We start from the raw sequence: 23,501 nt of genomic DNA, 5'->3' as shown, positions 1-23,501 counted from the left end.
AAGAGAATACCTGGTCTCTTGACCAGGTTGAAAAGTGTCCAAAGCACTGCCAAATTGCTTGTTAGAAAATAGACCATTGGAAATTATATAAAATAGTCTCCTTTGACAACATCCATTTTCAGATCCAATTTAATGTGTGTCACAGAAGACTAATAACCAGGAAATCAGTGGTCCCTGAAATGAATAAGTTTGAAAACTATTAAGTTTACCAATAACTGGTTTTCTACTTTCCTTATGTATATAAGGCTTTGCATTTTGAGAGGGGTAATTTGGAAGTACAGTATCTTGATATCTTCTCTTGCTTTCACAGAAGGAAGAATCCTGCTCAGAAATGAGGTGAATTAATGCTTGGGCGCTCAGGAACCCTGGACAGCTACATGAGGTGTTTAAAAACTGCCCTGACCATCTTGCCAAACAAGTCTCTGCTCATGAGGCCCCACAGGATGAACGCGCCGAGGCAGGACAGTGTCCTGCCCTGTCGGAACAGTGACTGCTGACCTGCCAAGAGTGAGCTGGGGACTGCCTGCTGTCTGCCAGTACAATGAAGGAAGTGGTTTATTGGTCACCCAAGAAGGTGGCAGACTGGCTGCTGGAGAATGCTATGCCAGAATACTGTGAGCCTCTGGAGCATTTCACAGGCCAGGACTTGATCAACCTAACCCAAGAGGATTTCAAAAAACCCCCTTTGTGCCGAGTCTCCTCTGACAACGGGCAGCGGCTCCTGGATATGATAGAAACCCTGAAAATGGAGCACCATTTGGAAGCACACAAGAACGGCCATGCCAACGGGCACCTCAACATTGGCGTAGACATCCCCACCCCTGATGGCAGCTTCAACATCAAGATTAAACCCAACGGGATGCCAAATGGGTATAGGAAAGAGATGATAAAGATCCCCATGCCAGAACTGGAGCGCTCTCAGTACCCCATGGAGTGGGGCAAGACTTTTCTGGCCTTTCTTTACGCACTTTCCTGTTTTGTTCTCACCACAGTGATGATCTCGGTCGTCCATGAACGAGTACCTCCTAAGGAGGTGCAGCCTCCACTACCGGACACATTTTTTGACCATTTTAACCGGGTGCAGTGGGCCTTTTCTATTTGTGAAATTAATGGCATGATCCTTGTAGGACTCTGGTTAATTCAGTGGCTGCTCTTAAAATACAAGTAAGTCAAGTAAAAGCTCTAAGATTCAATGATTATGGGATTTGCACTCCAAACATCTAATTATTATTTATAAATGAAATTTATCAACTTGTTGGGATCAAAACATACTTTTTTTTTTTTTTTTCTTTTTTAAACACATACCCTGTTGGACTAACTTACTGTCTGGAAGCTTTAAAAGAAAATGCTGTTCGTTGCCTCTTTTATGCAAGATTCATACAGAATGATGAATAAGACCGTTAGAGATGATGCTCTGTTTTCACTTGATAAGAAAGAAAACTCTCAGACATCTTCAGACAGTACAGGCTATTGAACAACAGATCAACCACCTAGTCTTGGTTGGTGTTACTAACCCATTAAATAAATGACAGTTGGCCTAAGCACTATAAATTGGCTGCATAGCTTTTCCCACACAGAGTCAGATATCTGGAGCCTTAGCAATATATATTTAAAGATGTTTCACACAGAATTCAGAACACCTCTTCCAGAGTGGCTTGGGTTGTTGGGAAAACAATACCCTCAGGGTATGACTTTGGGTACCTGGGATGTGGATGGACCTAAATGGATTCCCACCTTCTACTACTACTACTTAAAGCAACATGTGATTGTTCCATTCAAATTTCTCAGAGTGTTAAGTAGGCAACTCCCACTTAGTTTCAGGTGTATCCAAGGTGGCTTTCACATCCGAAGCTGTAAACGCAGCATGGACCCCCTCAGACAGGCTGTTTACTTGGGTTGCCTACATTGTCCCTTCACTGATGTTTGATTTTCTCCTTAAAGGAACACCTTATGGTTTCCATGAGTGAGGGTTGGAAATTGGTTTGTCAAAGAGCTGAGTTTCTGTCCGGTGGAATGTGTTTCATGATCCACCACGTGGTTAAATATTAAGGAATTCATCTTACAGCAAGAAAACAAAATGCACAGTGAGAGTTCATGCTGAATGTTCTTTGACAGAAATGATAAGGTTTTTCCTAGTATGTTTTATAAGGACTCTTTTTTTTTGAACCTGATAAATTATATACCTGCAAATTGAAATAAAAGCAGTTCCTGACACTTTCCCAGGAGTGGACGGTCTTAACTGGTATAAAGAAAGCCATTTAACTGATCAGTGTTTATTTACAGACAGATTGACAGTCCTAGAGTTCAAGGTGAATCTGAAATAGAATTGATGGTCTGGGCTGCATTTAATTTGGTGGAAGACCTTTTTGTTGTTGTTGTTCCTTTAGTTTTAAGAGGATAATAAATAGGAATAGGCTTTAGAAATACAAGATGCTTGGAGTTTATTAAGTGTATTATTTTTGCTGCCAAACTTTAGTTCTGCTTTTGCCTTTTTGACTTTTAAACTTTTTTCCTAAAATCCCATTGGAACAAAATGCCAGTACTGTGTAAAGGCAAGGTCAACTCAAATTATGCTTCCTGGGTTTTCCCTGATGTTTGTTGTTTTGTTATTTGTAAGTTTGCTCCTTTTCCGGTTTTTCGTCAAAGTTTTTATATTCAAGCAAATAATTTACTGCCCCAGAATATAACTTTGAGTAAGTCTTAACAGTTACAAATCTGAATCTTTCACAGAACTGTGACTTTTAAGTAATTTTAGTCTTATAAAATATCTTCTTAACCGTAAAACTAATTTTCTTGAAGTATATTAATAATTACAATTTTCCCAACAGGGAGTTTTCCTCAAATCTGTTTCTCTTTAAGCTTTATGATTTTGTGTTTTCCTGGTACTTATTGCCAATACTGTAGTCATTTATATATTTAAATTGCTCAAAGCAAGAAACCAGTTGATTTGACAAAATTAACTCAGTGCTGGAACGCAGGCAGCCTGGGATCTGGCCTCAGGTATGTCCAACTTGCTGAGTGGTTTGGGTGGATCCTTACATCTCAGGAGCTTTGTTTTTCTCACAAAATAATGGCGTCTCAGTCTAGATGATTTCTGTTGTCATATACAACTACATTTTATTTGATCCTAACATAATTGGATGGGCCAATTATCTTTGAATTTTATTAGCTTCAGAGCATTTGTGTCCAGAATGCATCCAACTAAGTCCTTTCTGATTTTCACCTCTGGTGGGGTAGGGATGTGGGAAATGAAAGCAGAGTTGTCATGATCATCCTAAGCATTGTCCACCCTGTCCTTCTACTGGGGTCCATTGCTGGTTTCCTGTCTCTCTCCTTGTGACCTCACTTCAGTGTATTTGGCCCACCAGACAGGTAGGAGGTAGGAGATAGGAAGAAAGATACAGATGACATATCAAGCAGTGAAGATGGATAAACTACCTTTTCCTGGCTCTCATAGAGAAGGTTAAAATCTTTTGTAGTGTCAGAGAAACCCTTTGTTTCTAGTTATTTGGTTATTGCAATATAGCAGTTTTATTTATCTGGCATTTCGGAGAAATTGATCCTTCTGTTTATGGGATATTCTTAGCAGAGAGTTAACTTCTCCCTCTTTTTGTACTTGACTCTTCTGAGTGTTGACTCCATCCCCAATCTCTACTAGGAGGTGTGCCACTTAGGAGCTTGTTTTATATGACTTCTCCAAATTAAGCCTGTTTGGCCAGTAATTCCCAACAGGATACTTCTACTTTGATTTTAAAAGTCCTGGATCCCTTAAAAAATCAGTCCTTCCTTCTTATTTCAGTATCTTCTACTTTTTAGAGAAGAATCATGGGATGAAACTATGGAGGATCACTTAAGAAATGAGATCACTGGAATTTGGCCAAAAAATCCCAAAAACAACAAAAAATCCGTTTAACCAAATGTTTGAGGTGCTGGAAAATCTTAATCTTGAATTTGTGACATTGTGACATTTGGTTCAATCTTTATGTTGTAAACAATTGTCCTTTACTATTAAACATAGGTTTTGATTTTTTTTGGTACTTAAATTTTTTCCTCCTTTCATTCTTAATGTCTCCCCTGCATATCTGTATGAATATATGTTTATATATATATACATAAATCCACATGGGATTTCCATGACCTCTCAGAATGGAAAGCAACAATAATGCCTGTCCTTGAGAACTTTTTTGGTTTTTAAAATTGTAAATAATGTTGTCTCCCCATTTAGAATTGGACTTTCAAGCCACTGACTAGGAAAAAATCCTGGGAAATCTCTGCATTTGTGTCAGACTTCACTGCAAAACAGGTATCCCTTGTTTTAAGAAAGCATGATAAAGAACATATTAAACTTACAGATTTGATGAAGGCTGAAGATGTAAGAATTTTTCATGCATGGCTAAATCATGGCTAACACAGTGGCACCTATGTGTGATACGTGTGGCTCAGCTCTACTGGGACATGGTGAACACCTGAGGAAGTGGCTTTCTTAGCCAAGGAGCAGGACTACAGATAAATTATTCCAAGTCACCAGATAAATTATGACTTAGTGTGGTGGTCATAGGTTCCTCAAACTCAACTTACGTAAAACCAGATTTACTATATTTTTCTTCCAACTTTTTCTTCCTTCTCTCTGGCCAGTGGCATTTCCTAGAAACCTAGAACTCCTCAGTTCCTTTTATCCAGATAGTCACTAAGTTCTTTCGGTTCTAATTTTAGATCCATCTCTTCTTTCTATTTCTATTTAGAACTCCATAGTGGGTGCCCAGATGGAGAAACAGCTCCTTAGCCTGAAGCTCAAGGGCCCTCAGCATCTGGTCCCAATCTCTCCTGCCTTATCTCTAGCTACTCCACTCCACAGTTTTCCTCAGACACGTTAAGCCCATATCACATTTCATTCTATTAGTTGTATATATGTCTCCTTCATTGCTAAATTGTAAGTTCCTCAAGGGGAAGAACTAGATTCTATTCATCATTCACCTTTCTATCCCAGTGCCTAGCACATAGAAAGTGCTCACCTAAAATTCATTCATTCATTCATCTAGTATTTATTGAGCAGTATACCATATTCCAGGCACTGAGAGGCCCTGGGGATGCTGCACTGAGCAAAGGATCCCAATGCTTTCGTGAAGCTTATATTCTGGCCAGTGTAAGGGAGGCAGTAAATGAATACATGATATTGGCTAGTGTGATGGAGAAAAAGCAGTACAAAGGACTAGCGAGTGTTGGAGACAGTGGGCGAGAGGCTGGTATTTTAGACTGATCGGAAAGCAGAGTCCTCTGATTAGATGATGGTTGAGCAGACATCTGAATTAAATGAGACAATACCATGCATGTGTTTGGGAAGAGTAGTTGATGGAGGAGACACAGGAAGTGCAGAGTTCTGGCACTTACCTGAGGAATGGTCAAGGGCCCATGTGGCTGAGTTAGCTGGGAGAGAACCCTGATGCAGGAGGTCAGTGAGGTGTTAGCCTTGTGGGCTGTGGATGGATAAGGAGTTGGGATTTTATTTCAAGTGTGGCAGTAAGTTATTGGGGAGAAGGATACGAAAAACCTGGTGTTTTAAAAGAATGAAACTGGCGTTTAAAAGAATGTGGCTGCGTTACAGAGATTAGGGAAGCAAGAGTTGAAGCAGGGGGCCTGGTTGAGATGCCATTGCAGGCTGGGCGTGGGACTCTAATCCCAGCACTTTGGGAGGCAGAGGCAAGCGGATCACCTGAGGTTGGGAGTTCGAGACCAGCCTCACCAATGTGGAGAAACCCCATCTCTACTAAAAATACAAAATTAGCCAGCGTGATGGCACTTGCCTGTAATCCCAGCTACTCGGGAGGCTGAGGCAGGAGAATCGCTTGAACCTAGGGCATGGAGGTTGCGGTGAGCTGAGCTCGCGCCATTGCACTCCAACCTGAGCAACGAGTGAAACTCTCAAAAAAAAAAAAAAAAAAGTTATTGCAGTAGTCCAGGTAGAAGATGATCATGACTTAGATTCAGTTAACATTTGTTTAGTGATACATTTTGTGGAAGGGTAATGAGAAGGGCCGAACTCTTTCTAGAAGCTGTGACACTTAGAGCGTCTCATCTTTTATAATGACAGGGCTGACTCCTGTTGCAGTATCTTTCTCATATGAGGTTTTTGGGGGTCTCTGTGAATCCCTGATTTGTATATGGAATTTAGTGGGGAAATAGCATTTACTAATTTGGGGAAATCTCCAACTTTGTTTGAATATATTTTATTTCAGAGCAAAGTCAAGTCAGGTGTGTATCTTGATATGTGTTTTCTACCATAGCTTCTTTTGGGTCAGACATTTGCCTAAAAGGAATAGCATAAGACAGTTGCATAAGGAGAAATTAAATGTCACAGGGTATATGAGTCGGTTGGTGGTGAAAAGATTTGAAGAAAGAAAAGAAACCATTGGACAATTGGGTTATGGGTTGGGGTCAGGGGTAGAGAGAACTCAGCGGTAAAACATTCTAGCATAAACAGTCGCATTGATTTGTAGTGAGGCTGGTGAAATGGAAATGGTCACTTAGTGGGTGACAATTTTCTCTGAAAATTGATCCTATGCCAAAAGGGAAGGAAGTAAAGAAGAAAAATAATGACCACAGATCGTGCTTGGGACCTGCCATGACATCAAGTTTTAGAACTGTTTCTAGGGGCTTTGTGAATCCTGCAGGAAGGAACAGGTACAACTTTCCAGTGTGGCTTTTCTGGGATTGTATGCTGAGAGAACTAGGATGGATTTTTAGTTTACTAGCATTCTGTATTTAATGTTTGGAGGTCACTTTGGGGAAGAGTTTTCTTTTTTTGTTGTTTGTTTGTTTTTTAAACTTTGCTAAACCTTTGTGGGGCCTTATTTGTTAAGTGGGTATCTGCCAACATAAGAGATTTTATCTATAGCATTTTCCTCTCTTCTGTGAATGGAATCTAATTTCCAAGGACATAATCTTTGTACTGATTGGCAGTTGCTTTTGTCAGATGCTAATCTGATTGTTTTTGGTTTGTGTTTTATTCAATAGACTAGATTCTCCACTAACATTTATCTTTCATTTTACCCTATTTTAATTCCATCAGAGTTTCTTTATTAAGTTGATTGAATCAAAGTACTTAACTCCTCTTCGCTTCCCAAAGGTAGTTTATGACCCACAGATACTGTCAACAATTTTTCTCTTGTTTTTATGTCTTCGATGGTTGTGATTGAAGTTCTTAAAAGCATTTGATACAGAGAGCATTTGATATGAAGTGGGGGAGAGTGGGGGGTTTCTATTCAATAGAATTTATTTTCTGAGTTCCAGAAGAGCCTTTTCTTAAGGTCATTTCACTTTATTATATATTAGCCTTATACTGTAGATTGTAATGGTAGTCTATAATGCAACTTCAGAACATTTTTATGTTTAGTTGTTTACCAAAAATTATTGGAGACTGTGTGCTAGGGATATAGCAGCCAGCAAAACGGTTGAATGGGGGTTATAGTCTGGGAAATATTTGTTCTCAGAGTGACATCTCAGTTTTGAAAATGTGTTGTCTAAACTCCATCCATGTATGAAACTCAGGATAAAATTCCCTCATATTACTGGTGCTTTTTTGGATACTTACCCATTATTTAATTCCCTGATAAGCTGTAATAGTTCTCTCCAGCAGTGAAGCAAGGTAAGTGCTCAGGGATTACCTCTTTCCCTCCTTTCTATTCCCTCCACACATGTAGCTGCATCAATTATGTGCTTACTCAAAATCTGTTTTGTTGTGTTCCTTTTAATCCATGTTGTCAAAAATTATTATCCTATTCAAGAGGCAGGTTCCAAACCAACTGATTTTAGAGTAATAAGCATTAATGTGTATTGTATCATTTAATACAATCAACCCTTAAAACAAGTAGTGTTATTCTCCTCTCTCAGTGAAGAAAATTGAGACTTGGAGAAGCTATTGACTTGCCCAGCATCGTACAGTGGCATATTTTGGGCACTGAAGACTCTTCAATATGCATCCAGTCTGTAAATTTCCTGGTATTATAGGCACCTGTCCTCTGGAGATGTATTTTTTTTTTTTTTAACAGATTTAGTGTCGTAGATGCCACATGCATAGGACAGATAGAATAAAAACAAATGAGTTCAGTTTTTTAATTATAAATTTTATGTATTGGGTTCCATCTGGGAGACATACATGTGTTTCAGGATGGATCTGCCAACTCTGATAGCTGTCCATTTTTGCAATTCCCTGTAGACTGTAGAAAATGCCCTTAGCTCTGTCGTAGCTCTGGAACCTCCTAAGTGTGGAATGGGCCCTACTCACTACTAATCTGACAAAGCTTCATTTGCTACCAACTTCAGTCACGTTTCTGCACTTAAGACCACTGACTAGGCATGCCGAACCTTATACTTTTTCTTTCTGTTTCTAGTACGTTTTCTCTCCTCTCTTGATTCTGACGTATTATCTATCTAGACTCAGAGCCTGAGCTGAGATCCCATTTTCTTTCCTTTCCTGGGGACCTTCTCTGACCCCTTTTCTTCCCAGATCATCTGGATCTCCTAGCCTCTTGCAGGCCTCGCTATGCCTTCTCTGTCATCTTTTTGTTTACCGAGGGCATTTTTTTGGAGTGGGGAAGGACACTCTAGAGGCTCGATGATGGACTCAGTCCCAGATTGTGCCTCATCTCTCATTCTCATGTTAGTGAACTGATGGTCTTCTTTGCTTCTACCTTTTCTAATTTTTACAATTTTAGGTCCCATGACCTAAATACTGGACTGAGCCATAGGAATTATAGGGAAATTGTAGATTTTTCTCTAAATTTAGTAATCCCATCTATTTGACTTGTAGGCAGATTAGAGGATAAGGATAAACAAAAAAACAAACCAACTTATCATCTCACCGGAGATAAACAATGCTCATATTTGGGTTCATGTAACTTTTGATATTTTTCTGCATGTGCTCATAAATGAGTAATGTGTGTACACGTGTATTTTTAAGTGGTGTCATTTTGGCCTTCTCTTTTACAGCATGCCCAAGGGATTGTCTGTTTTCCTCCTCTCAGCAAACCATCATGGATGTCTGTCTAATTACTCATGATCTGATTTAGAAGTCACCACATCCTGTCAGTCCCACCAGCCTGTCAGTGCCGTGGCTGTGGTGGTGAAGCGTGTAGTTATACTCAGTCTTACACTGGATGATCATTCTTGATTTAGATCCCTGCTGACTTCGTGACTTTGGCCAAGTTACTTGACTATTGTAGTAGCGTTGTTTCCTTACCTACAAAATGAGAATTATGGTTTCTGTAAAGCTGTTTTGAGGATTGAATGAGATGATATGCACAAAGCATTTGACAGAGTACTTGGCATCCTCCTGGTTCCCAAGCCCACCAGTGGCATTTCTGTTCCTCCCAGTGCTCAGCCCAAATGTGTTGGGTTTTGTTTTGTTTTTGAGATGAGATCTCACTTCATCCCCCAGGGTGGAGGGCAGTGGCATGATCATAGCTCACAGCTCACTGTAGCCTAGAACTACTGGGCTCAAGTGATCCTCTGACCTTCCTCACCACTTCTATTGCTGCCATAGGTCTAACCACCTTCATCTCTTACCTAGGTTATTACCTGGTCTTGCTTCCTTTTAACAGCCTTTTAACTTGGCAGACAGAGTAAGTCAAAGTACATTTATCTTCTTCCACCTCGTAGGGCATTAAGGCCAGTGTCCTCATATGGTGACCTAAGAGGTCCTCCCAGACCTCATGGCCTCATGCCCTGTACTCCCTTGATGATCAACAAACACTGATATACACAAGCCTCTGGAATTTTCTCCCACAACCTCCTGGTTGACACATCATACAGAGGTAGACCTTCTCTGACCAACTTAGCCCCCAGTTCTAACCTGCCTTCCCCTAATGAGACTCTTACTTGTTTTCCTCTTCAGCACTTATCTAACGTGCTCTATGTTTTACTTATTTCTTTACCTGTGTATTGTCAGCCTCTTTCACTAGAACACAGGCACCACAAGCCAGGCTGTTTGTCTGCTCTGTTCACTGCTGTATTTCCCATGTTTAGAATAGCACATGTATATTCATTATGTGAATTTTAATAGACACTAAAATTTGTTATGTGTTGCACATGCTAGTTACTGTGCCTAGAATTCAATAAATGTTAGTTACTGCTGGTGATGTGTCTGTTATGTTTTCAGAAACCCCCTGTTAAAATAACAGTGTTACTTTTAAGGATAATCCCTTAGCCCAAGAGTAAACAGTAATTGTTCAGTTCTGCTGGCTGTGACTAAGCAAGCCCCTAACAATATGATTCAAGGTGGATAAGTTTTGATGATGGGAAGGAATGAGGAGAGATCTGGGTGTGTATACACACACACACAAACACACATGTATGCATATACACTTTTGTATTCTATGTACACTAATGTATTCTATGTATACACTAATGTGTACACACATATATGTACACATATATACATATATTATTTTTGTTGATAGCCTAAACTACCAACACAGAAATATAACACCTTTTGTTTACAGTTTTATTTAGCAGTTTCTGGAGGATACTTGATTTTAATTCTACATAACTATCTCAAGTAGATAGTATTGATGTTTTTGTTCATGTCTTATAGGTTAGCATTTTTTTCTTTACTTCCTGTTACAACTTGTATATAACTCTGGAAGTAACATGTTAATTTCATTAGCGAAAAGAGCAGCTGATTCAAAGTCTAGAAAGACCTAGGTTTTGTAGTGACGCTTTCATTGACTTACTCTCTGGCCCCAGGCTAGTACTTAAATTCTTCATACGTTAATTTCTCCTTCTGTAAAATGGAATAATGGCATATGCTAAATAGGAATGTTGTTAAAATAATTAATAGCAAAGGTGTGAATTTTCTTTGAGTTGGATTTTAAAAAGCAAAAACTCATAGTATATGTACAGACACATTTCTGGACTGGTGCACAAGTATGTCTCATTTTCCTGATTCATGAACTGTGCCGTCTACCCTGTATGGGTACCTAAGAATTATTAAATGAGTTCTAAATCTCCCAGGCAAGTATTTATTTTGATTATTTTGTTTGTTCTACCATGTTTAGTCTTGTTCTTTCATTTGTTTTACTAACGTTTCCTTAGAATTTTCTCTTCTAAAGTACTAAATTAAGCCCTGAGTTTTCCTAAATGGAGTCTGTAGCCGTTGAGATACCTGAGGCTGTGATGGGTGGAAAGGCCTTACAGGACAATGAGACTAGAAAGAAGAGAGAAGCATACAGAACTCACAGGCCCCAGTCTCTAGGGGTTTGCAGTTCTGGTTGGATAATGGAGCAATCTCAGCAAGTGTTTTGAATTAAAATATGAATGGAAAAAGGATGCAGAGTGAAGGGACAGTGAACATCAGGGCAGAGTATTTCTGGCAGATATATAAAAGGGTTTAAGCACCAAATATTTGTAGGAAGAAGTAGAAAAGGACTTCAGAGAGAATAAGAAGTAAAGCTCTAGAGCACAAAACTGTATAGTGTTGCTGGTACTGCCATCGTATTACAGGTACCATCATAAGTCTCCCTGGGACTAAAAGAAAGAAAGCACAGGTCTTCTTAAGAGCGTCTTCTCACAAAGGGATGAGACATTACCTTTGTTGGTAATGGTGATGCCTGTCTCACTATTAAAAAATACCATACAGTAAAAACAAAATTTGAAGGAATTGGGAGGATGAAGTGGCTCTGTCCAGTTGGGGACATCTGGAAGCCATGAGGTAGATGCATAGGATTATAGCAGAGATAATCATGTGAGAGGCCAGAGAAAGAGACTGGCAGGCAAAAACAAGAAATTGAGTTTGTGTCTAGGGAACAATGAGTGGCTCTTTTTGCCCCTGGCGGTGGGATTCACATCTACGAGAAGACAGAGGAGGTGGAGGCAGGAGGATCATTTGAGCCCAGGAATGCAAGACCAGCCTGGGCAATATTTAAAGACCCTGTCTCTACAGAAAAAATTTTAAAAATTAGCTGGCCATGGTGGCCTGCACCTGTGGTCCCAGATACTCGGGAGGCTGAGGCAGTAGGAGTGCTTGAGCCTGGGAGATTGAGGCTGCAGTGAGCCATGATCATGCAGCTGCACTCCAGCCTGGATGACAGAGCAAGATCCTGTCTCACCAAAAAAAAAAAAAAAAAAAAAAAGACTTAAAAAAAAAAAGGAGGTGTCATGTTGAAGGTAGTTGAAGAAACCTGTGAGGGGAGTTGTCACAATCCAGGGAATCCAGGTGCTGGTAGCGAGGAATTAAGGAAAACAGATTTTAGAATTTCTTTGGAGTTAGCTTCACAGAATATGGAACGTAGGGATGCAGTATGTTTTCAGGAGGGCTGTAAAGAAATTAAAATAGGAGGATGGGATAGAGAGGAACAGGGGCTTCCTTAGAGTAGGGGACCTTTCTTAGAGATGACATTTGAATGGAATGTATCAGTGACAGGCAAGTGTCCCAGGAGAAGGCAGAATCCAGGCAGAGAGAATGGCTGGCACAGAGATCCTACTCAAGGTAGGAGGGACTTTGCAAGCTGTGTTCAAAGAGCACCAAGGGCACTGGGCTGAGATAGATCCTGGAGAATGATAGGGAGGGTGGCCAGAGGGCAGGCTAGAAGAAGGTGGCCAGATATAGGGCCTCAGTGTCTTGGGAAAAGATTTGGATTTTATTAAAATGAGTTTGATGACCATTGGAAGGCTTTAAGGGACATACCTGTTTAACTGTTTCAAAATAGATGATTCTGGCAGTTCTAAACAGAATGCATTTTAGGAAGCTACCTTAGTCTGTTAAGGCTGCAATAACAAAATATTGTAGAGTGGGTGAGTTATAGGTTCTGGATGCTGGAAGTCCAAGCTCAAGGTGCAGGCTGATTGGCATCTAGTGAGGGCCAATTTCCTGGTTCATAAATAGCACTTTCTCCCTGTGTCCTCACATTTCAGAAGGGTGAGCCCACCTCTCTATGATCTATTTTATAAGGGCACTAATTCAGACCTGAGGACCCTGCCCTTGTGATCTAATCACTGGTGATTAGGTTTCAACATAGGAATTTGAGGGGAAGGAGACACAAGCATTCAGACCATAGCAGGAGGCAAGAGTGGTGTTAAGGGCAATAGGTAGAAAGAAGGTCATTGTGGATGTTCAGGTGAGATAGAGTGTTGAGAAATGAACGACATTTCAGAATGACTGATTTAACATACGAGGAAAGTGGTAATAAGCAAATCTAACTGGGCACAGACTACAAAAAATAATGAAAAATAAACACATTTAATTTTAGATAGCTATGTGTGCTAGAATAATTTTTTTCAGTACTTTATTAATATAGTCATTAAGTGGATTTTGAAATGTGGCTGAAATGGGACAGGATGTTGGCTCAGCTATAAATACTCAAAATTGAGATTTCTTACACAGTGTTACACAATGTGATGCAGTTTCCTGAATGTTTTTGTTTTGTTTATATTTCAGCTTAAACTCTGAACCTCACTTTTCCCATCTGTAAAATAAGGATCATATCCATGCATTGCCAGGTGGTTTTAAGAAGTAGATGACACAGAGCTTGTTATATAAGAGAACTTTGGCAAAACAATTCCTGTTGGTAATACCGTGCCTGGGGAAATACCTCAATAGAAACTTTGTTTTTTAGTAGTGTGGTCATTGGCTCTAAACAAAACTATTTCATTTTCAACCTTATATATTAAGAAAAATATGACTATTTTGATGCTTATTCTTAGTGCTATTTCATGGCCTTTCCAGTTTTTTTGTCACCCCTTTCTCTGATTCATAAGAAAGTGATGTCTTTTTCTTCCTTTTGCTGATGAGGAAGCTAATTTCTAAGGAAATTAATTGAGGTGGTCAAGGGCACCAGGTGAGCCTTTGTTAAAGGTAAAACTAGCATCTATATAAAGATACAGCTCAGTAATGCATTATCTGTCCGTTCATGTTTTACAACTGGAATCACTAATCAGAGACCTGAATCATTACTCTTCCATGACTGCTCCAGAGATTCGAGTCTCCCAATTCTGTGTTAGTTACACGTGCTCTCCCTTGTGTATTGCCTCTTAGTTTTGAATTGTTGCTTAGTTCCACTGTACTGTTGTCAAGTCCTATTTATCTCTAAAAGCTAATAGCTTCCAGAAAGTGCTAGGAGGCCAGGTCTGGGCATTGAAAGAGTTGTATATGTCTTCCTACTGTGGATTAGTTGAAAGAGACAACTCATGGGAAAACAAACTTTTTCCAGTATTTTAATTTTACTTTGCACTATAGTAATTTTTTTAAAACCACTTTTCGCTTATTTATTTATTTACAGACAGGTCTTACTCTGTCACCCAGACTGGAGTGCAGTGGCACAGTCATAACTCACTGTAGCCTCTAACTCCCAGGCTCCAGTGATCCTCCCACTGCAGCCTCCGGAGTAGCTAGAACTACAGGCACATGCCACCATGTCCAGCTAATTTTTCTTTTTTTTTTTTAATAGAGGCATGGTTGTGCCATGTTGTCCAGGCTGGTCTTGAACTCCTGGGCTCAAGTGATCCACCTGCCTCAGCCTCCCAAAGTGCTGGGATTACAGGCATAAGCCACCATGCCTGACCTTTCTTCAGAATTTTAGATCATTGTACCAAATGTCAAAAACACTAGTGCTGGTGGTATTTAGTCAAGTTCTGAGCAATTTTTTTTAAATTAGGAATATAAAAAAGCTTAATAAAATACTAGCATGTACTTGACAAAACATGCTATTTTAGTAAGTCTTAATAATCTATAAAATTTAACACTTTTATTCATATTTCCTTGTAATCAAATTGAATAGATACATTTTCCTTTTTTCTCAGAAAAAGTAATAATGAGCCTAGTACCCTAACACCTGGGAGAAAAATAGATAAACGTGACCAAACACAAGTCTCTGAGATGATAGTCCTTGCCAAGTGTGTGCTGATGGGAAACTGGCTTCTTTTGAATGTGGAAGGAGAGGTGTATCCCATGTGAGGGGAGCACCGTTGTGATTTTGAAAATTGCACCACGCGTCTTCTTGTTGGCATCTGCTTAATTTCTAGGAATATTTCATTAACATTTCTTTTGTGAGTTTTTGTAAAGCATATCTTGAACTTTTAAACCTTTAAGTAAATAAGAGTTCTAAGTGTATGAAATTCTTTGATTAAGGAAGTGAACGCCCAGAAGTACATACAATTTCTTGAAACACTTTTATACTGTGTTAAAGTTTGTTGTAGAAAATCCTTGTTTAACATTATACACCAAAAACATTCTAAGCTTAATTTCAAAAAGATTAAATGCCAAAGAGCAGAAAATTCTTAAAAACAACCACTTCTAACTTGTCACCTTATTGTTAACATTGACAATTTCACATGGAAATGTCAAATTTCAGTTTTCAAAGTCATTTGACTCTTTCACTTTAAGTCAAATAGTAAATGTGACTGAACCTTCAATATTTGAATTAAAACAATTTTATGTATTTGTCTTTTCTCATCTTTTTATACCTCATTCTTGGATTTTTAGATAATTCTGAAATCACTTCCATTGGTACTCACATGTAACTCAAGTTTGAAATATGGAAATAGTTATTGGGGTGGTGTGTGTGTGTATGTGTACCTTTTGTGTGCCAGAAAATAATCAGGCAAAGTGATTTTAAGATAGTAATCTTAGGAAAAGCAATAATTTTGTTTTTCTTCCTCTGAAGAGTTCAGCAGATCTAGACTTGAAAGTGTGCTGACTTAAGTGTTTCTTGTACAGTTCAAGTGAAATTGAGAATTATTTCTGTTCACTTGAGCAGGATGGCTAAGGAGGGCGTTTTCTTTTAAAGAAAGATGACCATTATGTCTTACAATGTAAAATTTACTTTGGTATTTCTTTTTTGGTGTTCTTGGCAAAGACATTTATAGGCTGGTATTCTTCTCTAGTATTGTCCGTCTTTATATTATTTAATTGTGCTTTTTATTTTACTTGAAATTAGAGGCATATAGATTGTCAGGACAGCTTTATGCTGAATAAATTCATGTCTTTGGAGGAGGCATATGCAGCTTGACTGAGAGAAAATAAGCAAAGATGGCTTCTATCATAAATAATTCTGACCCAGTTTCTCAAATCTAGGTAAAGAGACCAACACCCGAATTCTACTCATAAAACCTAAGTAACATACATAGGCTGTGCAGATGTGGATAAAATGCTAATATAATTCTATGGTTTTTAAAAATTAATTTTTAATCACATTAGTGACATACCTTTGTTTCTCTTTTTAAAACAAAATACACATGAAACAAATTTTCCTCTGGCTGCCACACCTCAGTAGGCATGCCCATCCTGCATAAAACTAGAGCTACACTATATAATTATAATGATTGAATGGCCAAGATCCTAAGAGGAACACCTGCCCACTGTTTCTAAATTTTCCTTGTTTAGGAAAATCTGAACTCCTCAAGGTTAAGGAAGAGGAGACCCACAGGGTTACCCACAAGACTCTGGCCTGTGGTACTACAAGAGAGAGGTAGAGAGGGAAAGAATGTTCTTGTTCAAGAATACACCAAACTTTAATGTGGTTAAGTTGTACAAACTTACGTGGAATTTTATATTAGGAGAAGTTATCTAACTCAATATACATGTATATGTATATAAATAGATACATACCTACATGTATATATCAAATACTTTTGTTAGAACCTAATAACTAATAGGACTATTTCCAATTCTTGCTTATATTTGTATTCATCCACTTAATCTATACATTTGATACCTACCATTTGTACCTACTATATAGTAGGAATTTTTCAGACATTATTTCTAATGTTGTTATTCCTATTTTGCTTCTTAGGAAGTTGAGATTCAGAGAAGTAAATCGTGCATCCCAAGCTGCAGTGGTAGTCAGGGAATGGGATGAGGTTGAACGCTGTTTTTCCATAGGTTCTTTCTTGGTATCATGTTGCCTCAGAGAATCAGTTTCTGGGATGTACAACTAAAATTGTTTAATATCTGTGACCCATTAAATGGCATAAAATTTTAAATTCTCATTCTAATATCATTCTGATTTTCTGAAGATATTCCTTTGATGACAGAAAAGATACTGTCTAAATGTTTAACCACAGATACTAAGTGGGTTCTGACCAATCACAGTGGGCTTCACTTGTATGTCCAACAGTTGAACGTCAACTCAGGTTGAAGGCCTCATGAAGCCTAATTAATAGCAACATAAACCGGTTTAAACGCTTTTGGCCAGTTAATATATTTTTTAAAAAGCACCACAATGTTGTTCTCAAAATCTTTGTCTTAATCTGGTATTAGCCATAGTTAGAACATTCTGGTTTTAAGCTCTCAAGTAGTTTCTGGGGTTTGTTTTTATTGAGTCATTGAAAAATTAAAGTAAATGAACCTACAGAATTTCTTGACTGAGAATCTGCCCTGTTTTTCCCTTTTTCTAGGTCTATTATTAGCAGAAGATTTTTCTGCATAGTTGGCACGCTGTACCTGTATCGGTGTATTACAATGTATGTAACTACACTCCCAGTACCTGGTATGCATTTCAACTGTTCTCCGAAGGTAAACTATTCCTTGCTGTAATTTCCCTTTCTGTTTGTTTCTCGTCTTGCCCTGGGGTTCTTTGAGTGAGGTTGCAGGAAAACATTTCTTCAGAGTACAGTGGAGGCCCTCCTCCATCTGAGAATGTTACTAAATGATATGGCCAGGCAGCCCCACCCTTCCCAGAATCTCTAAGTCCTGCCAGTGCCTCCCAACTGCGGAAATATGTGGTTTAGTTTGTGTGTTGGAAGCAGTTAAGCTTTGTGTAGTTCCTTGGTTTCCTGCCAAATTTTTTAAATATCACTCATTTCTTTGACACGCATCCAGAAGCTTTTATATGCTTCCTGTCTCTCAGAGGGAGAGCTCAATTTCAAGTGATATTTTTTCCATTTTCCTTCTATTAATCCCTACAGCAGAGCCAGGAAGAGAAAGTATTCCTATCTCCTTGCAGTTCTCAACCAAGCCAAATAAGATCACTTTTCTCTAGGGTAATATATTTGCCTTATCGATTTTCTCTAGTAACAAAGAAGTCTTTTTAAAAATAAACTTTATTCCTCTCTTATTATCTCTACCTTTCCATCAGATTCACGTGACCCTCTTCACCTCCTAACTTTTACCTTGGAAGAATTTTTAACTAGGGTGGTCGTTGGAACTCTATGAAATAACTAGCAGAAGATTTTATTGTTAAAATATTTATGTACATTAAAGCTCTTTAATGCATTTTTTTAAAAGAGGCTAATTTCTCTCCTTGATTTTTGGTGGGAGAAAATATAGTATACTCTGATGTATTTGAGATCATTTCTTTGCATTACACCTGTGTGGGTGAAACAGCCAAACACTTTCAGTCTCATTGCTTTGTACTTCTGTTCCTCCCAGAAGAGATGTTCTCTTTGATAGAACCTTTGGAAAGAAAGCTGAAAAATTCACTCTGGATTTTTAATTTGATCATATAAAATTTTGGGTCTCTTTAATTTGTGTGTCTCCTGTGACTCCTTTCTTTCCTAAACTTATGTATATGCCTACAGAGATAACTCATTTCTTACTTAACTTTTTTCTTTTTTTTTTTTTTTTTGCTATATACTACTTCCTTAGCTCCAGAAGAGCTGTCATACAAAAGGAATGTTCTCAACATTCCACTCTTCTCTATCAGCCATCCTGCCTCCCTGCACTCTCCTTCTTGCAGTTTCTTTTCCCCTTCCAAAGAAGCCAGCTTCACATTGGTTTTATTGTCTGCGAAAGCTCTCAAGCACTCACCTGTAACTCCTGGGTTATAGGGAATATCTTGTCATTGAAAATCCAAGGATGTGGACTCTTGCTGGGAGCCTGGCTTGATAAGCAGCATGTTCTCAGCAGTAAACTGACAGTTTAGGATATTCACCTAAGTTTAATTCAACTCCTTAAAATGTCTGTGCATTGGGAAATTTTGCTACCAAGGGGTAGGTGGATGTAGGTTCTGGCCAAGCACATGTTGAAGATGGATCCAGTATTGAGGGGCCGTACCATGTAGCCTTTCTCCCTACTCTGGTTCTAAACTTGTTTCTTCTTGAGGACTACTGTAGCTCCACCAGTTGCTGGCAAGCCCATACTTGGTGAGCCATGGATTCTTACAGAGTCAGCTTGAGTCATCAACATATCTAACCAAGATTCTTTGCCTAAGAATAGCTTGTGAGTTTTCTTTGTAAACACAGAAGTAGCAGCGGGAACTGTGCACAAACTCAAACGTATTGCTCATTTATTGTGTTGCCAGAAATCCCAACTAGGGCCATCATTCTATGAGGATCTTCTGGAAACTAGAATCTTAAACAGTAGGAGGTGAAATATTAGCACACCTTGGAAAAAAGTACTAGTTAAAACTCATTAAATCTAATTGCTTATTTTGTAGAATAAGACTCTTGGAAGAAAGGATTTAGAAAACACTTTTTTATTCTGAAAATTTTCACATGTATCCCAACTGGTATAAGGAACTCCCAAAAACCCAACACTCAGATTCAATAATTATCAAGATTTGCGACATTTGTTTCCTCTCTTTTTTCTTTTTGAAGTATTTAAAGCAACTCCCAGATAATGTCATTTCACCTCCACATACTTTAGTATGCATCTAAAAACTGTGGACATTTTAGTACAAAATCATAATGCTATTGGTGTTCAACAAAATTAATAGTAATTCTGTAATATCAGCAATTACAAGTTGATGGAATATCTTGATTGTCTTAAAATGCTTTTCCTTTTTTTACAGTTGGTTTGTATAAATTAGGGTCCAAAATCTTTATATTACATTTACTTGTTCTGTCTTTTAAGTCTGTAATTCTAGAGCAGTCCTTTCTTCCTTTCCCCTCTGCCAATAGCCTGTAGACATTAGATTAATTGTCCTATAGGATATCCCACTTTCTGGATTTATCCATTTGTTTGTTTGTGGTGTCAAGTGACTTGTGTCGCTCTGTGTTTCCTCTGAGTAGAAAGTTGGCTCTGCAGACTTAATTAGATTCAATTTTAGCTTGTTAACAGAACACTTGCCAGGTGGAACAGAAAGATTTCTGAAGCTAGGCACAAGAATTGGGAAAGGCTTCCAAGGCTTGGTGCTACCTCTTGGATGGCAGATCAAGCTTAAGAAATTAAGTGGTCAGGCAAGGGCTAGAATCCTCCACTGAGAACGAGTATCTGAAGAGAGAAAAGGGTGACACTGGAGAGAAGCCTCAGAGGACAGCTTTGCCTACTTTAGAATCATACCTAGGGCTAAGGGAATCAGAAGTGAGAGGAACCTTATTAAAAGTTACTCAGGCCAAAGTTCCGTTTGATGTCTGAACATCACTGCCACTGAATCTTCAATCTGTCTCTGAACCATTGTACAGAGAGGGAACTTATTGCCCCTGTAAAAATACAAATTTACTTAATAGTAAAAGGAACACTGAAGTCAAGGTTAAGACAGTCTTACACAACCACTTACTAGCATTGGGCAAGTCATTTAACTTTTCAGAGCCTCAGTTCCCTCCCTAAATGGCAAAGCAGAGCTAATGATGCTTTTTGAAATCTGTTTTAAGGAGTTATAGGTATGAAAGGAGACAGTTTCTAGGGGCTGTGTCAGTGTAACGTGCTATACAGAAGTAAGAAGAGGACTTGGTATTGTCATCATGCTTCAATCCCTAGACTCTTATTCATCCAGTGAGAACTGATTTAACAAACATGCATTAAGGACCTACTGTGCTTTGGGTGCTAGAGTATGAGGCATGAGTAAGGTAAATATAGTTCCTACCTTTTTGGAAAACACCTTAGAATCTGTTAGTTTAAATTTGTAACTTACGTAATAAATGTGTAAAATGCTGTAATAAGGGCCTCAAGCTAAGCTACTGGCCCTAAGGATGGATGGAAAGGAAGAAACAGACTTGAGCAATATTTAAGAGACCAAATCAATACAACTTGATAGTAGATTTCATGCAGGGAATGAGAATAGGGAAAGATTTCAGGACTGGATTTTACCACTGGTATAATGACATGGTATAGAGGAAATGAGAGTTAATGACTTGGATTAAACACAGAATTTAAAGTATCTGTGAGATGTCTAAGTGGTGGCGTCCAGGATATTTAGCAATATAGTCTAAAGTTGAGGGAATATCAGGGCTGGAAAATAAGTATTTGTGAATCATCATATTCTGGATGGTGGTTAAAGCTGTGGATATGGATGAGAAGGCCCAGAGACAAGACACAGAAAGCACAATGCTTCCAGAATTGGATATTCCATGATTTGAGACACCAATTAAGGCCTGTCACTTGGTGGATACTCTGACAGTTACTCAGTCATCACTAAACTGTAAGGGGGGAGAGTTGAGCTTTAGAATATGACTTCCTGTTTAATACAGTCGTATGAACTTAAGCTTTCACTATGCCATTAAAACCCGTAATTAGTGTACTTAATGCTTCCCTTAATGCCAATACTCAAAATATGCAGCTTCTAAGAAAAATGTTCCAACAAGTATACAGTAGTGATTCTAAAAATTGGTCTTACTGTTCTTTCACTCGATGGCAGTATAGCTTCACAAAATGTAATCACTCAGAGAAATAATCATCCTTTGAGATGATCAGTTTGTGAGGAAAAGTGGGCTTCTCATAAATGTTTCTGCAATAATAATAAGCCCCTGGGAAAAGGAAGTGAAAAGGGAAGTGGATGTGTTCAGTTTCTAGATTGCAAATTTCTGGTATATCCCATGGTGGTATACATGTGTGTGGCTTACACTGGAGGCTGGCAAGTTTTTGATACCTTGATTAGCCCATGTTACGCTCATCATAGCTCCAAAGGTGTGTTCCATCATGAAAACAACCTCTTCTCATCTTGTTACAACTGTTTATGATACTGTTTTTTTTAGAAAAGGGGCAGAATATTTGAGAATTCTTTGGTGTATAAACTTCCTGTCGGTAAGGTTTTTCCTGTTTTAACAAACTCCTTAAAATTAAAAAAACAAAAACAAACAAACAAAAAAACAGATAAACAGGCAGCCTAATGCTAATAGAAGAGAAGAAATAACTTACACTGTTTTCGACTCTCATTTTAATAATCAGATGAGTTAATCTAATAGTGACTAAACAGTAAAATGAGATGCATGTTTGGGTGTGTTTTGTGGTCTCCATGGTGACCTTAGAGTTGAAAAGCTTTGAGAAGAGAGATATTACATTAAGACAGGGACACTCAGCTGGCTAGTGCATTAATCCAATATGGAGTTTTCAGTGAAATGATTCTCTTGAACTTGAAAAACATGTTTTGCTTTGTTTTGTTTTGTTTTAATTTTTGCCTCAGACGTAACTGAACACAGCCCACTTTTGGGCAGGGTTATGTCTGGGAGGCATCTGAGGTTGATCGCTCAGTGGAACAATATAATACAAATGCAACAGCAGAACAGCCTTCATATTCTTCTCTGCCACTGTCAGCTTTTCTGCAGTGCACAGATTCGAAAGATGAAACCACCTCCTTTGACTTGCTGCTGAGCTGTAATGTCACAACCATCAGCCTAACAGGTCCCTATGCTGGCACAAGTTCAGTCTTAAAAGGCAGCAGACTCATTGCTCTTTAGGATGTTACGGCCTTCTTCAGTTCTTTCTCTCTTTCCTGGGTAGCAGAGTATTCCAGGTGCCCTCCACACTGACAAAGTTTGATATTGTGATTAGCTCTTACTAACCTTATCAGTATTTCAGGATACGGCTTGTGTTCCATTACCAAAATAGCTTTCTGCCATCCTGTTGGATGGTGTGCAACTTAAATTGTCAATGCTTGATTTTGCATAACTTTCTGCTTGTCTTCCAGTTTCTGATTGTTATTAAAAATTTCCTTTTCGTTTGTTCTCAATTCTTTTTTTTGCTACTTCTTGCATATACTTTCCCGGAACCTTTCACATCCTAAATCTGTCTTTGCTTTTCCTTTTCTCTCATTGCTACTATTCTTTTCCTTTTTCAGTAATTAAAGATAGCAATGCACTAAATACTTTCTGTCACTTAAAAAGAGAAGTTTTCATTTTAAATAAACTATACATTCTTTATAGATATATTGAAAGACTACAAAAAGAAGAAGGTTTAAAAAACTACTCATGACCCTATCTACTATTAACAATTCAGTGTATTAGTTCCTTATCTATGCATTTTTTACATAATTCTGATGGTGCTGTCTATGCATTTATTATTCATGTCTCCTTATATTTAACATTTGATGTATGAATTTTTACATTATTTTATAAACTCTAGCCTTTCGAAAGGCTTTCTAACTAAAAGGAAGACACCACTTTCCCAGAGCGTGAGACAGGCAGATTATTGATGTGATTTCATTTGATAGTCAAGAAGGTTGCTTATTTCCTGAGCAAACGTTTCTAGAGAACCTGCCCTATGTGGGCATACAGGTAAATTTTGAGGACACACAATGTATAAGACAAGCACCTTCTCCCTCTGGGCATCCAGAAGCTGTGAAAAAGACAGTGTAACCCCCAGATCCCCCTCTGACTCCCTGTAGTAGACTTGCGGAGCCAGTTGCCATGAGTGCACA

The 23,501-nt window shown here is 38.5% G+C and overlaps 1 protein-coding gene across 1 annotated transcript in view; it reads left to right on the top strand.

Annotated features, from left to right (window-relative positions):
* Positions 1 to 23,501, top strand: part of SGMS1 (sphingomyelin synthase 1) — a 159,479-nt gene that overhangs the window by 120,847 nt on the left and 15,131 nt on the right. The window contains exons 4-5 of the mRNA XM_011990285.1: positions 311 to 1,164; positions 17,386 to 17,503. Coding sequence (XP_011845675.1) covers positions 542 to 1,164; positions 17,386 to 17,503 — 741 coding nt within the window. The 5' untranslated portion in view covers positions 311 to 541. The remainder of the gene's footprint in view (positions 1 to 310; positions 1,165 to 17,385; positions 17,504 to 23,501) is intronic.

Source organism: Mandrillus leucophaeus, unplaced genomic scaffold, assembly GCF_000951045.1.
Source record: "Mandrillus leucophaeus isolate KB7577 unplaced genomic scaffold, Mleu.le_1.0 Scaffold376, whole genome shotgun sequence".
Taxonomy (NCBI): Eukaryota; Metazoa; Chordata; class Mammalia; order Primates; family Cercopithecidae; genus Mandrillus; species Mandrillus leucophaeus.
This window is presented reverse-complemented; position numbering and strand designations above follow the sequence as displayed.